The 16,540-nt window shown below is 38.9% G+C and overlaps 1 protein-coding gene across 4 annotated transcripts in view; it reads left to right on the plus strand.

The window, feature by feature from the left end:
• The window catches only part of TRIM67 (tripartite motif containing 67), a 91,046-nt gene that overhangs the window by 65,648 nt on the left and 8,858 nt on the right, over positions 1 to 16,540 (plus strand). For all 4 annotated transcript variants that reach the window (XM_056816148.1, XM_056816146.1, XM_056816147.1 and 1 more), the window contains 2 exons: positions 129 to 432; positions 13,820 to 13,982. In XM_056816148.1, coding sequence (XP_056672126.1) covers positions 129 to 432; positions 13,820 to 13,982 — 467 coding nt within the window. The remainder of the gene's footprint in view (positions 1 to 128; positions 433 to 13,819; positions 13,983 to 16,540) is intronic.

Consider the following 16,540-nt stretch of genomic DNA (forward strand, 5'->3'; position numbering starts at 1 on the left):
AGTGTCATGCAGCTAATAAGTTTCTGAGGCTAGATTTGAACTCAGGATTTCCTACTGGACCACCAACTGCCTTGATGCTATTTAAATTCCTTCCTTTTTACTCTCTCCCTTTTCCCTCTCTAATGCAGTGGCTTGGTTCACATTTGACCCCAACTCCGGCCACCGGGACATCGTCCTGTCAAATGACAACCAGACAGCAACATGTAGCAGTTATGATGACCGAGTGGTACTGGGCACAGCAGCTTTTTCCAAGGGAGTCCATTATTGGGAACTCCACGTGGACCGATATGACAACCATCCGGATCCAGCTTTTGGCGTAGCCAGAGTTAACGTGGTCAAGGATATGATGCTGGGCAAGGATGACAAGGCTTGGGCCATGTACGTGGACAATAACCGAAGCTGGTTCATGCATTGTAACTCTCATACCAACCGGTGAGTGGTCTTGAGCTGGGCTCTCCTATCTCTTTTAGAGCTTTCTGGTTCCTGAGTCTGTCTGAATGAACATTCCCATCTGAGCGGTGTCCTCTTTGGTTTCACAATCAGCATCATCTAGGATGTTGAAAAACATTTTTAGCTACTCTTGTCCCTTATATTCAAGAGGGAAAAACAGAAGTCCAGAACACAGCTAGGAGGAAGTGATTTCTTGGCTCAGTGCTGAATGGTACCAGGAGCAAGAGAGAAGTTGAGAAATAGCTAAAATGATCACATACATCTCCCTCTTTTTTTTTCCCCTACTCAACCCATCTTGCCCAAAGTCAGCCCTGGCTTGAAAAAGGTCTTTTTGAAAATTGAACTTCCTCATTTCCTGGAAACTTTTCATTTTAACTCCAAACTCATTTCCCTCAAAATCATAGATACTCTTTAATTAAATGGCTACCACAATCGCGTGCCATTAGACACTTTTGTTGTTGTTGTTCAGTTATGTCCAACTCTTTGTGACCCCATTTGGAGTTTTTCTTGGTAAAGATACTGTAGTGGTTTGTCATTTTCCTCTCCATTTTATTTTACAGATGAAGAAACGGAGGCAAACAAGGTTAAATGACTTGTCCTGGATCACATAGCTAGTAGGTGTCTGAGGCCAGATTTGAGCTCAGATCTTCTTGACTCCAGGTCCAGAACTGTGTCCACTGAGTCATCTAGCTACCCCCATTAGACATCAATTGGTTCCTATTCTTTGGGGTCTAATGCCTCTCTCCTATTGAAGATAATTTTCCTCACTGGCTTTGGGATGTGCCTACCTCCCTTTGCCCAGCATCCATTGCACTCTAAGTTCAGTTCTTGTGAGAGGGTTCAATTCATTTTCACTTTGAAAATATGTACATAATAACTCATAGATCATTAATTTTCTGCTGGAAGAGACTTCAAAAGCCATATATATCTTCCTCCTTTTACATATGAGGAAACTGAGGCTGCTCAGTTAAGTGATGTACCCAAGGGAGATTAGGTAATGTACCCAAGGTAACAGAGAGAGTAAATATCACTAACAGGATGTGAATCCAGGTCTTGTGACCTCAGAAGAAGTACTGTCCCCACTGTACCACGTTGCTGTCTTTCTACCTGCTTTAACTTGAGGCAATAAAATAAAATTTAACTTGAGGCAATAAAATAAAAGTTACCAGGGATAAAGATTCCTAAAATATACTTCCTAGATGCTGAACTCCTGAGGGGCAAGGACTATGTTCTCTTTCTCTTAGCACCCAGTATAATGCACATTAGCACAAAATAAACAGCAAGCATTCAGTAAATAGTGTTGGAAACAAATGAATGAATGAATAGAATAAAAGAAACAATGGCATAAATTAAGTCACAGGCTTATTGCATTCTCAGAAGAGGGGTAACTAAGACCTGATCAACCTAAGATAAGTTGCAACAGGGGAGATCGATGTTCCACTTAGCCTGGTTAGAGAGAGGTACCTGCAGTACCTGGCCTCCCTCCAGTATTTCATGGTCACCTTGGTCTTTCTTTTTAACCACAGCAAGTGCACAGCACCAACCTGACTCCTCCCTTTACTTCTGATTGCCCTCTTTCTGTTTCTCTGGAGAGATTTTATCTTTTCCCTCTGCCAAGGTGTATAAGGGATGGAAAATCACTGATACCAGTCACTGAGTTCTCCTCTGGCCGAGAAACCTAGAAAAGGAGAGGGAGAAGGCCCCAAGCCACACTCTGCTTTTAGATTTTCCTTATGCTATTCTCTCTCATCAACCAGAAAGGTCAGAGTAGGTGACGAAAATCTTGATAGCCAAGATGGAAGCAGGTTCTACAAAAGGGAATTCTCTGGTTTTCTCTGTCTTTCTTGACTCCTTCTTGCAAACTTTAGGGGGGGAAATCAACTATTTCTCTCAACCAGTGAAAGGAATCTTCTTTTCTTCTTGGGAAACCTAAACCTAAAAGAGAGAAGTAATTTGCCCAAGGATACCCTGATGGTCCAAACAATTGGAAAATAGAAAATCCCTGCCCCTCTATTACAGCCTTCTTTAGGGAGAACTGCATTTTTCCTAGTGGTATATATAGCTATTTTGAGGGGAGAGGCATCTCATTCAGTCTACTCCTATACCTACTGGTCCATACCCTACATTTTTTGAGCCCAGATCCTTAAGGACGTGTCATTTTCTTTCCTGTTCTCTACAGATATGAGAGACTTGTCCAGTCAGACCCTTGAGTAAGGAAATGGAGATTAGAAAAGTTACAGAGCTGTAATTTGCAGAGAATTCAACTTGCTCATGAGCACCATTGATTTTCATTTCCTCCTTCCCTTTGAGCTGTAGTTGATAGAAGCATATGGACTGAAAGGCCATGGGAGAAGGGATGGCACTCAGGATTTCTCAAGTATCTAACTCTGGAGAAGGCCTTCAGGCAAGGGGTGCATATAGAGCCAAGTCAAGTTTCCCAGAGAAGAGGGAAAGGATGCTTGAATCTGGTCAAGACGAAAGCATATTGGGTACCAGTTCAGCAACCACTTCTCTATCCTGTACTGCCACGCTGTGGTCATTGTCAGAACAGCATCAGCTCTGATTGCCATTCTGTTCCCAAGATAGGACAGGACCCCAAATCCCTTGCTCTGAATTCTAATGGAGCCTTTCCACAGCTAATCTCAGGAGGACATTTTTCGAAACAGACAAGGTCTGTCCTCAGGACCTCCAATTCTCCTTTCAAAGCTTCATATCTCCCCCATCTCCTTTATTAAAGCTGAAGGTCATTTATCTTTCCTTCTTTTCAGCTAGAGCATCAACTCATTTGCACTAAGGTGTAAATACTTAAAATAACACCTCTCAAGAAAGGATTTGAATTTTTAAACATTATTCTATTTAGTCTTTTTCAAACATTATTGATTAGAAACAAAGATCATTTTCTTTTTCTCCCCCCCCCCCCACCACCACTACCATCCCTCCCAATGGCGATGCATGATTCCTCTGGGTATCACATGTCCTCAGTCCAAACTCTTTTCCATGTTGTTGGTATTTTCATTCAGGTGTTCATTTAGAGTCTCTCCTCAATCATATCCCCTTCACCCCTGTAGTCAAGCTGTTGCCTTTCCTCCGTGTTTTCACTCCCCCCGTTTGTCCTCTGCTTGAGGGTCATGTTTTTATTTTCTCTTTGATCCCAGTGGATTGTTCAGGGACATTGCAACGCCACTAATGGAGAAGTCCTTTACGTTCGATTGTACCACAGTGTATCAGTCTCTGTGTACATGTTCTCCTGGCTCTGCTCCTTTCACTATGCATCACTTCCTGGAGGTTGTTCCAGTCTCCATGGAATTCCTCCACTTTATTATTCCTTTTAGCACAATAGTATTCCATCACCAACATGTACCACAATTTGTTCAGCCATTCCCCAATTGAAGGGCATCCCCTTATTTTCCAATTTTTTGCCACCACAAAGAACACAGCTATGAATATTCTTGTACACGTCTTTTTCCTTATTATCTCCTTGGGGTACAAACCCAGCAGTACTATGGCTGGATCAAAGTCTTTTAGCAGCCTTTGGGCATAGTTGCAAATTGCCCTCCAGAATGGTTGGATCAATTCACAACTCCACTAGCAATGAATTAATGTCCCAACTTTGCCACATCCCCTCCAATATTCATTACTTTCCTTTGCTGTCATGTTAGCCAATCTTCTAGGTGTGAAGTGATATCTCAGAGTTATTTTGATTTGCATCTCTTTGATTATGAGAGATTTAGAGCACTTTTTCATGTGCTTATTAATAGTTTTGATTTCTTTGGCTGAAAAATGCCTGTTCATGTCCCTTGCCCATTTGTCAATTGGAGGATGGCTTGATTTTTTGTACAATTGATTTAGCTCTTTATAAATTTGAGTAATTAGACCTTTGTCAGAGGTTTATGTTATAAAGATTGTTTTGCAATTTGTTGCTTCCCTTCTAATTTTGGTTGCATTGGTTTTGTTTGTACAAAAACTTTTTAATTTGATGTAATCAAAATTGTTTATTTTACATTTTGTGACTCTTTCTATGTCTTGCTTGGTTAGGATTTGAATTTTTAATAGATTCTAATGCTGAAACATTTCTAATATATTTTCAAGCACCAAAATGAGTTGATGGGCAAGATTTTATTTTTCAAAGTGAAAGCTTCAGATTATACCCTCAGTGAAAGTTAGGCTAGAAGGAAGATTCATTCAGCAAGTCAACAACATTTATTAAGTTCTTACTAAGTTCGAGGCATTATGTTAAGTGCTAGGGATACCAAGGGGAAAAAAACACAGACTTTGCTCTCAGGAGCTCACATCCTAATGAACTCCTGATGGAAAAAAGTAGTCAATGGATAAAATATGACCTTTGGCTCCTCCAACAAGGATAGTCCGTCTAGAATTTAAGCTCAAGCCTGGGGAGAAAGAGATGGAAATGATGAGATGGAAAGAGCTAAGTGTGGAAATCAGAATATTAGCAGCTTTGGCTAGGAGTGTGGTTACTATGAGGGAAATAACAATTTTCCCCATAGGAAATGAGACAAATTTAGAAATTTAGAGACAAATTCACTCTAGATGAGCAAATGAAAAAGCATTTAAGCATCTACTATGTCCCAGGCAGTCTACTAAGTTCTACTCCTTATTCTCTCTTACAAGATCTGTGACCTAGTGATTATGGCCTTCTTATTGTTAGGAACAGCACACAAAACACTCCATCTCTCTTCACCTGTGCCTCCTGGCTTCCCTGGCTTCTCTCTGGTCATCAGCTAAAATCCTGCCTTCCTCAAAAAGCTTTTCCCTATCTTTCTTTGTTGATTATGTTGGATTTATCCTCTTAATAGGCTAGACTAGAGGGAGCTATTCTATGACTTCTGCTGTTTTTCCAGAAGACTGAGGGGTCTAGAATTTTAACTTATGCTGTTAATCATCTCACAATTCCCCCTTTTAGCATTTTTTTTTTGATGAGGAGTAAAACAAGCTCGAGGTGAAAATGTAAAATCATTGAAATCATTCTATTTACTGCACCCTTTCTACTTTTCTGGCATGCCTTGACCAGTTGGCAAACTTGGTAAATCTCATACTGTCCTCTGCAGCAGCCCCCTGAGACCTGCCCTCACAAGGCAGGGCATAGCTCAAAATATGACCTCTCCCTTCAAAACTTTGAGTTCCTCACTGCCCTGATCCCAGTTAATTAAGAAGAGAGTGTCTAGGAAGATGAATTCCACTAAAGAGTGGGCTAACAATTTGCTGTGTCCACCTTGCCAAGGATATTTACATTTTAAAGTGAACTTTTTTATAAGAGACAACATGCTATAAGAAAATGAGCACTGGTCTTAAAGGCTTTGATTTGCATCCTCCTTCTGCCATTATGTAATTGAGTGGCCTTGAGCAAGTCATAACCTCTCTAAACTTTCCTTATTTGAAAAATTAAGATAATAGAACTACTGTGAATGCCAGACTACTTACTAGCCAATAGGAATCATGCGTTCACTTTGGGAGCCATCCAGTGGTCTCCCTGAGGGTGAGGGCTCACTCTGTCTATATGGGACAATCCAGTTAAGTAAATAATGGAGATGAGAGACACTGTGTGCTCAGGCCCATGTGCATAGGCATCACACACTTTTCTGCCATAGCATGGAGATTTGTTTATTATATAGGCTAGTGATTACATCTTCTTTGGCACACAATCAATTTTCTGCATATGTGTTTCCATAGTACTTAACCACAGATGGGTGGCATAAGGAGATAGTTAACAAAACATTGTTGCTATAGATGAATGACATGGTGATCTAAAGGTTAGTTATTGCTGATCTAGGAGAATCATTGTTGCTTTTGGTCAGCTTTCACAAACAATCACAATTACTTAGGAGATGGGTAATAAAACATTTTGTAACTAGGTACAAGGTTAGAGGGCAATTTAGTGACAGACCAGATTTGGGGTTTTCCTCAATTTACAAGTTCTATTTTTCTTGTGTTACTTTAAAGCACCTGGCAATGTTGCCTACTTTCTGTCCATAAACAGAATTCGGTGGAGTGTGTCTTGAAGGTGATTAATGTTCTTGGCTTGCCTGGCTTATGGGAGTGAATGTGGCTCTGTGAAGAGGAAAAGGAGGGGGGTAATGGGTAGTGATCTTTGGGCTTTAATTCTGTAAATGCAATCTTTTGGGTTAATAACCTAGGGGGATTAAAGTGGGATATATATGTATTGATCCTATAAGTATTTGCTCTCATATTTCTCCTGTATTGGAGAGAGAATAATAATCATAACAAGTTCATTAGTAAGGAAAGTTGGAGAGAGAGAAGTCACAGAGGGGGTCAATGGGGGACTTTGTTCTCGGGGGCGTGGGGGCTGCCTTGTAGTTCTGGGCTCCCAAACTGTGACCTTGTCAGCCACTGAGGATCTATTGGCTCCCCAAAGGTTCAGAACTGAAAGGTATTTCAGAGATCATCAGGTCAAAGCTCTCTCATTTTAAAGATGAGGAAACTGAGGCCCAGGGACATTATGTCTTGCTCAAAGACCCATGTTTAATAAGTAGCAGAGACAGGATTCAAATGGGATTCAAGAGTTTTATGCCTCTTAATTCTTCACTCTTACTTAACTACCACCAGATTTCAAAGTATTTATGAAGGTCAAATGAGCAAATGTACTTAAAAGCATTCTATACTTCTTAAGCCACTAGATAAAACTGAATTTACAGCTGCCCAGGAAACATTTGTGCTTATATGACTTGACCTCAGATGAAGTTTTCTAAAACTTTACCTTCTGAAAAATTAATAATGTGGAAATGGGTATCAAGTGATAATATTTGTACAACCCAGTGGAATTGCTTATTGACCCTGGGAGCCAGGAGGGAAGAAGGGAAAGAAATAAAATGAATCATGAAAACATGGGAAAATATTTCAAAAAAATAAAAAAATTCTTACATAAAAAAAGAAACTTTACCTTCTGTCTTAGTATCTTGCCATGTTTCCCCAAGTCTGTCCAAACTCATGCTGGTTGCTTCCATGATGCCATCTATCCATCTCATCCTCTGTCATCCCCTTTCCCTTTTGTCTTTAATCTTTCCCAACAACCTTTTCCAATGAGTCCTGTTTTCTCATTATGTGACCAAATTATTTAAGTTTCAGCTTTGGTATTTGACCTTTCAAGTGAATAGCCTGAATTAATTTCTTTCTTTCTCTTTTTTTAAACAATTTTTACCTTTGGTCTTAGAATTGCTACTAAGTATCAGTTCCAAGGCAGAAGAAGAGGCAATTGGGGTGAAGTGATTTGCCTGGGACATAGACACAGCTAGGAAGTGTCTGAAGTCAGATTTGAACCCTGGATTTCCCATCTCCAGATGGGAATCTCTAGATCTCTATCCACTGAGCAACCTAGCTACCCCTGAATTAATTTCTTTAAGTACTGACTGACTTGATCTCCTTGCTGTCCAAGGGATTCTCAAACATCTTCTCTAGCACCACAATTCAAAAACATCAACTCTATAGCACTCCAATTTCCTTATGGTCTAGTTCTCATAGTTATACAGTGTAAAACAATAGAGGTCTTTTTCAGCAAGGCGATATCTGCCTTTTAGTATTCCTTCCAGATTTGTCATAGCTTTCCTCTCAAGGAGAAAGTATCTTAATTGCATGGTTTCAGTTGCCATCTGCAGTGATCTTTGAACCTAATATAAAATCCTCCTAGTTGCCAGGAAGTGATGGGACCACCAACAAAAATCTTACTTTTTGGTTTTGGTTTTGGGGAGTTTTTTTATGTTAAGCTTCAAACCATTGTTTACGCTCTCCTCTTTTACCTTCATCAAGAGTCTTCTTAATTCTTCTTCACTTTCTGCCATCAGAGTGATATCATCTGCCTATCTGAGATTATTGATATTTCTCCCAGCAACCTGAATTCTAGCGTTTGACTTGTCCAGCCTGGCATTTTGCAAGATATACTCTGCATAAAAGTTAAATGAATAAAGTGCAAATATATAGCCTTGTCGTATTCCTTTTTCAATCTTGAACTACTTCAGCTTCTGTTAAGTCCCTACCACTTTTTTAATCATGCCCATTTTTTTCATGAAACATTCCCTTGATATCTCTAATTTTCTAGAAGAGATCCCTATCTTTCCCATTCTATTATTTTATTTTATTTTTTTGCATTGCTCATATAAGAAAACTTTATGTCTCCTTGCTATTCTCTAGACTTCTCCATTCAGCTGGCTATATTTTTCCTTTCTCCTTTCCTTTTCCCTTTCCTTATTTCCTCCACTATTTGTAAAGGCTCATGAGACAGCCACTTTCTTGCTCTTTTTTTGTGTTGGGATGTTTTTTGTTGCTGCCTCTATTGCAAACCTCTTTCCATAGTTCTTTAGGCACTGTATCCATATCACTTCTACTTAATAAGAAATAACAAAACCTGGGCCAGATTCCCAAGCCAATGATCTGACTTTTATTTATGGGTACAAATACAAAAGTCAGAAGTCTGCCTCCCATACCCAGAATATGGCGAAGAGCTCTTCTTGACACTGACAGGTGGTTTTGTAAGCATTTGGCCATTGCTTAACAGAAATAATTCATAGAGAATATGTGTAAAACATGTTCTTACATGAGTTGGGAACATTTTGATGAAAATTCCTCTAAAAAATTGCTAAAACTAGGTTAACTCCTTGTCCTTTTTCTGAGGTAAGTTAGTAAAGTTATTCTTTTTTAGGGTATCCTAGTTGAGATGCTGCAAGGTCAGACCCTTTTGCCTTGTCAACATGGAAATCTGGAGATCCCCAGTTTATTTAGTTTGAGGACATAAACCCCAGGTTTTGACCTTGTCACAGGAGAGGTTTCCCCCTGAGTGAAGGTCCCACTTCACCAGACAATAGACATCCATTTCAGACCCCATCCAAAGTCAAGTAGCTCTTTTGTCTCCAGAAGACTCTCCCAGTATATCACACCCTCCTTAAGAGGATCAAACTCCCGACCTTCAGCTTGTGAGACTGATGCGCTACCTACTGCGCCAAAGCTGAAGTGGATGTCTAGTCTCTGGTGAAGTGGGACCTTCCCTCAGGGGGAAACCTCTCCTGTGACAAGGTCAAAACCTGGAGTTTCTACCCTTAAACTAAAACTGGGGATCTCCAGATTTCCATGTTGACAGCCTCAATGTTTCAACTTCCAGAGTATATGGTGCAAGAAAATCACAATTTCTAGCATTGCAGAACCTCTTAATCTTATCACTTGCTATTAAATTCTATTTATCATTATCTATTATTAAGATTAATAATTTCTTTATCTACTATTATGCTTATACACAGTTAATTTTTATAAGTGGGTCTAACTTTTAAAAGTGGGTCTAACTTTCTATAAATCATAGTTGTTTACTAACTAAAGGATTATATATGATCACTCAGTTTATGATTAATAATATAAAAGCAATGAATGATCATTTCATTTTCAACTTCATATTCGTATAGGATGTTATTTAAGTCATACCTTTGATTCTGGTGGTTTTTCCCTACTTTCTTCAATTTAAGTCTGTGCAATAAAAAGCTCATGATCTGAGCCACAGACACATTGTTCTAACTATGTAGAGCTTTTCTACCTTTTTCTGCAAAGTATATGATCAATTTGATTTTAATATTAACCATCTGGTGATGCCCAGTTATTTGCCTTTTGGGTTGCTAAAAACGAGTGTTTGCTATGACCAGTGAGTTATTGGATATAACTATTGGTCTTTGTTCTGTTTCATTTTGTACTCCATGGCCAAACTTGTCTGTTATTACAATTACATCTTACCTTTCTTCTTAGTAATGTTAAACTGAAAAAACATAGAACTATTAAATAGTCAGGGGGGAAAAAAAACATTTCTTTAATTAAGGAAACCCACACAGAGTCCTGAGTCTCTGGTTGCTCTGGCCACCGACCCCTGGGAATGCCACCAAGCTAGATGTAACTCTGAAGTCCCATAGAATTTGGGCACTTTACATAACCCTTTATGGGGGAACTGGGGGCTGAGGATGAGAGTATAGTTGATTGGCTTGACAATGGCTACAAAGAAAATGAAGAGCCCTATATGGATTATCATTGAGAGGCTGATGCTTTACAATAGACACAAAAGGGAAAGATCCAGCCAAGGGCTGGGCTACTTAGGTAAAGGACTTTGATTTAGGGGGAGAAACCATTGGGACAAAAAGGGCACTTAACACCTGATTGAATTTTCTAACTCCACCTAAACTACTTTAAGGTCTATTTTTAAACTGAACTTGTGAAGTTGGGCTTTTCCCTCAAGAGGAAACTCATGTGACAAAGTCAAATTTGAGGTCTTCACCTTCAAGCTAACAAAACTGGTGGGGGCAGATCATCAGACCTCTCGAGGTTATAAGTTTGGGGGTTTCTAGATTCCACAATGATAGTGTAAATACTATGTATCAGTTTTCAGACAGAAGAGTGGTAAGGAGTATACAATGGAGGTTAAGTGATTTGCCTGCGATCACACACCTAGGCAATGTCTGATGCCACATTTGAACCCAAGACCTCCTATCTCTAGGCCTGGTACTCAGTCCACTGAACCACTCAGCTGTCCTCTTACTCCATTTATTTTAAGAGATTCTTGGCCACAGGAGTATATGTAATGATCAGCTGAATTAAATTCATCCATTCTGGTCCATGTGAATTTACTGACACGCAAGATGTCGACATTTAGTCTTTCTTTCTCCTCTTTCACAACATCCAGCTTACCCCAGTTCATAGATCTTACACTCCAGGTTTCTGTGCAATACTAATCTTTGTAGTCAGCATCCGACTTTAGTTTCATCTCCAGGTTCATCCACAGTTGAGCACAGTTGAGTTGAGTTTTGGCTTTGGTCCAGTCGATTTATTAGTGCTGGAACTACTTATAGTTGCCCTCTACTCTTCCCTCAGTAATGTGTTGGACACTTTCCAACCTGAGGGGTTCATCTTCCAGGATCATTTTTTATCATTTTAATATTATCTATGGGGTTTTCTTGGCAAAGATCCTGGAATGGTTTGCTATTTTCTTCTCCAATGGATCACCTTTTGTCAGTACTCTCTATTCCCACCCCATCTTGGGAAATCATGTGTGGCATAGCTCAGAATTCATTTTTTCATTGAACTATACACACCCCAACTATACACATTCCCACCACAAGTCAGTGATCCAGGAGGGGCAGATTAACATCATCTATGTTCTTTAGTAATTTTATTTATTTTGTTCCCAAATACATTTTGACACCTCTGCTCAATAACATCTTTCACATCTATGCCTTCCTCTCTACTCACACTGTCAGTACCCTAGTTCTGGCCCTTGTTACTTAAACTATACTATTTCCTAGATTCTATTTGTGTAATGGCTTCCTAAAAGGTCTCCTTGGCTCTATTCCTTGCCTTTTCTATTCCGTCCTGCATAGAATTGCCAAAGTAATTGTCCTAATTGATAGGTTTCATTAAGTCAGGTTCTTAAGCAAAAAACCTTCAGAAATTCATTAGTGCTTAAAAATGAAATATAAACTCCTTAACCTGTTTTCCAAGTTCCTCAACAACCTGACTCCAATCTAACTGTCTAGCCTTATTTTACACTGCTCTCTTTCACACAGTCAGGACTCAAGCCAAATTGCTATTTGTACACCACTGATCTCATCTGTTCAGTCTCTTACATCTATATATTTGCCAATACCATGTCTTGAGGTAACATTTCCCATTACTACCTATTGAAATTCTTATCCTTAAAGGGCCAATGTTAGATGCTACCTCCTTCAAGATGCCTTCGGTAATTCCCCCTTTTCCCCAATTAAAAGTAATCCCCTTCTATCCTTGAATTTATTGGGCTACTTTATTTGAACCACCCCCATCACAGGCACAGAGTACACTTGGGAGCAGAGATTTACAGTTGAGAAACTGAGGTCCACAGAGATTAAATAATATGTTCAAGGTCTCATAGGTAATAAAGGGCAGAGCAGTGATTTATGCCCAATTCCTTTTACTCCAAAACCAGAATTATTTTTACTATATTATACTGCCCATCCCTTAATTATATTTTAACATATTATGTTTATTTGTGATTATATCTTGTTATTCACCTGACTTTTGGCTCCTGGAGGACAGCAACTGTGATTTTTTTTAATCTTTTAATTTCATTGCCTAGCTTCATGTTTTCTATAAACATGTTTATAATATATGTAATGTGTATCATCTTCTATCATTTAAATATTGTTCATAATTTAATATTGTCCAGAAAAGAATAAATGTATATATATACATATATTATATATAAAGTGTGAGTAGAACAAACCCAACAGATTGAGTCTCTAATGAATCAACTTTCACTGACTTGCTAAAGCTGATTGTTAAATTTTCAATGTAAGCTTTTACACCTTAGAATTGGTAAATTCTGCAAATCAGGGCTTGATTATTTTTGTTGACTGTCAAGATTTAAGAATGAGTTAAGACTGCAGATTAAACTTAAAAGTATGTGCCTATATCCCCCACACCTCCATCTCCTCAGCCCAATTATTATTTTTATTTGAAAATTTTTATTTAATTAATTAATTTAGAATATTTTTCCATGGTTAAATGATTCATGTTCTTTCCCTCCCCTTCTGTGCCCCCCCCCCGTATCCAACAAGCAATTCCACTGGGTTTTACATGTATCATTGATCAAGACCTATTTCCATATTATTAATATTTGCATTAGGGTGATCATTTAGAGTCTACATCCCCAATCATATCCCCATCGACCCATGTGACCAAGCAATTGTTTTTCTTCTGTGTTTCTACTTCCCCAGTTCTTTCTCTGGATGTGGATAGCATACTTTCTCCTAAATCTCTCAGAATTGTCCTGGATTATTGCATTGATGCTAGTAGAAAAGTCCATTACATTCAATTGTGCCAGTGTATCAGTCTCTGTGTATAAGGTTCTTCTGGTTCTTCTCCTTTTACTCGGCATCATTTTCTGGAGGTCATTCCAGTTCAAATAGGTATCCTCCAGTTCATTATTCCTTTCAGCACAATAGTATTCCATCACCAACAGATACCACAATTTGTTTAGCCATTCCCCAATAGAAGGGCATCCCCTCATTTTCCAATTTTTTGCTACCACAAAGAGTGTAGCTATAAATATTTTTGTACAAGTCTTTTTACATATTATCTCTTTGGGGTATAAACCCAGCAGTGGTATGACTGGAACAAAAAAAAAAGCCCAATTATTAAACATTAACCCATACACCATGGCATTGCTCTACAAGCATTCCAAAGTCACTTAACTTTGGACCTCAGTTTCTCATCTGTAAATTGGGTAAATTAGACTCTGAGGTTCCTTCCAGATTTAACTCTAGGATCCTATGATCACCTATTTCACCAACAGTGTAAGATCCACATTAGTAACTGGGCTTTGTTGCACTTCCCTTAGGACCGAAGGTGGTGTATGTAAAGGGGCTACAGTTGGTGTACTTCTGGATCTGAATAAACATACCCTGACTTTCTATATCAATGGACAACAACAGGGTCCTACTGCCTTTGACCATGTGGATGGAGTCTTCATGCCAGCTGTCAGCCTCAACCGGAATGTCCAGGTACAGTGAATTGTTTGGTTCCCAAACTGATCTGGAGACTCTGCTCAGAGAGTCAGTTACAAAGTCCTCCATTATTCCAACCCATACAGAAGTATTTTATGCCAATCCTTGGAAGTTCTTGGCAATGGGAAGAATGATGCTCAACGTACATTCTGGTTTTGTCACTCCTAGAGAGGAAGGCAATGGCTATTTCTAAATCTGTTGGCTTATAGGCAAGAGCAAAAGAAACACAGTGATGTTTCATTTCATTGAAGCTACTTTCCTATGAAGTTGAGCTGTAAAAGTTGGAACAGGTGATAGAATGTTTTCAATTCTAAGACTGTACCCTACCACTATTTCTCTGGTTATGCAGACCTTCCTGAGACCTGACTTTTAATTGTATGACTCAGATGTCCTGATATGCTATTTCACATACTTGTCCTTTGAGGGTGCTATACAGAAGAAAATGATGATAGGAGACTATTTGAGCAGATAGAAGTCTTCTCTAATCCCCTTCTTCCCTATCACTTTTCCTATGACCCTCAAGTGGACTAGAAGGAGAACATTTATTTGTTTAACAAACTAGTGCTGAATGCAAGTCTCAGGTAAATGATGACGTATACAGGTCAAAGCCCATCAGGTACAAGATTAGAAGAATATCATCAGGGATCAATGTGGCAGAGGAGGTGAAAGTGAATCTTATGGGTGTGGGCCCAACCTTTACCTAGACTCATAGCTCCTACTACATTTTATGCTACTCTTATGAAGAAAATAGAGAGATACGGATTCAATGATATTCTAATCAGAGGGATTCAGAGCTGATTGGAATGTCAAACTCAAAGAATAGTTGTTCAACATCTTCAATGTCAACATGGCAGATCTCCACTGTAGTGCTTTAGGGATCTTTGCTTATCCTTGTGCTGTTAATTTTTTTTTTTATCAGTGATCTGGACAGAGGCATAGATGATAGGTTCATCAAGTTTGCAGGTGGCCCAATTTGGTTGGAATAGCTAAAGCAGAGAATGACAAGGTCCTTTTTGTCAAGCTAAATCACTGGGTTGAATCTAATAAGGCAAAATTCAATAAGGAAAAAGGTAAAGTCATACTTGAATAAAACACACACACACACAAGTATGATGTGGGGCAGTCCTGGTTACACAATAATTGATGCCAAATAGTACACAGTAATTCATTCCAAAAAGGATATGAGCATTTTATTGGCCAAAGCTTTGATAAGAATTGATAAGAATCAGCAATAGATAGTAAGAAATGAAAAGTAGGTTCATTTTTTAAAAAGACTGAAAGACTTGCATGAAATTATGAAGAGCAAAATGAGCAAAACAAAGAGAATGTTGTACATCACAATAAAAATATCAGAAGAATAACCATAGATGTCCATCTTTAGAAAAAGAACTCATTAAAAGAAGCTCGCATGACATGATTTTACATATGCATACTTTTTTTTGGTCAAATGATGTATTCTCTGGTGTGGAGTAGGGAGAGAGGAAGGGAGATACTTTGGATCTTTAATGTAACCCCCCCAAAAAAAAATAAATCAAAAAGAATCAGCTGCATGATGTGGCCACCAAAAATTATATTTCAGTCTTAGACAGCATTACAGGAAAAAAAGAGAACCAGGCCTAAAGATGAGAAGTCCTGGGTTCAAATGTGGCCTTAGACACTTCCTAGCTGTATAACCCTGGGCAAGTCACTTAACCCCAATTGCCTACCCCATATCACTTTGTAATGGTTAAAAGGGGTTAATTTTTAAAGGATTGGACTAGATTATTTAAGAGTTTGGTTGCCAGGGATTTAATTACTAAATCCCAAATGAATTATAAAGTCAGAATGGATCTTATGGTAGTTTGTTTTACAATAAAGAGGGAAGATATTAAGGAAAAGAGAAAGAGAGAAAAAAAGAGAGATCTTCTTGAGCCAGGAATTTAGAGGTCCCTGTCAAGGGAAAGGGGTCTCAAGATGGTGGGCCTTCAGAAAGGGAGTCAGCCTTTTCACTCACCACGTGTCAATCCAGTCAATAGATCCTTCAGCCCCTCTACACCAGCCTCAACTTGAAAGCATGAAGAATTCCCCCATCTCCACTTCCAAAAATGAAGATCTCCTCTCTCACAGGAGGTTCCACTCCAAGCCTCTCAGCTCCAAGAATTTCCCAACTCTGTGTAGCACTGGAGATCTCTTTTAAAGTCATTTTCTCTTGTCACTTCCCCTAATTCCACGTCTACCAATTACAGCTAATGCTTTGCTCTAGGTCTGCCCAGAAGGCAGTCGATTCTGATTCATTACCCACTATTTCACATGTCCGGTCATGGGATATTTACACCTTTGGTGATTAGCTCTAACATGGGCAGTGTTTGCACTTTTTGTGATTGAATCGAAAAATAGGCAGGTCTCTATACTTAACTTTTTTAAGTAGGGTGTTTACACTTATGGGGATTAAAATCTAAAAATAGACATGAGTTACAATTTAGATCTTCACAATCAGGGAAGAGTTAAGTACCTTCATTGTTACAATCAGGGGAGAGCCAAATCCAATCTTCACAACTTATGTCTTAGAACCTATA

This window comes from Monodelphis domestica, chromosome 2 (assembly GCF_027887165.1).
Source record: "Monodelphis domestica isolate mMonDom1 chromosome 2, mMonDom1.pri, whole genome shotgun sequence".
NCBI classification, from domain to species: domain Eukaryota; kingdom Metazoa; phylum Chordata; class Mammalia; order Didelphimorphia; family Didelphidae; genus Monodelphis; species Monodelphis domestica.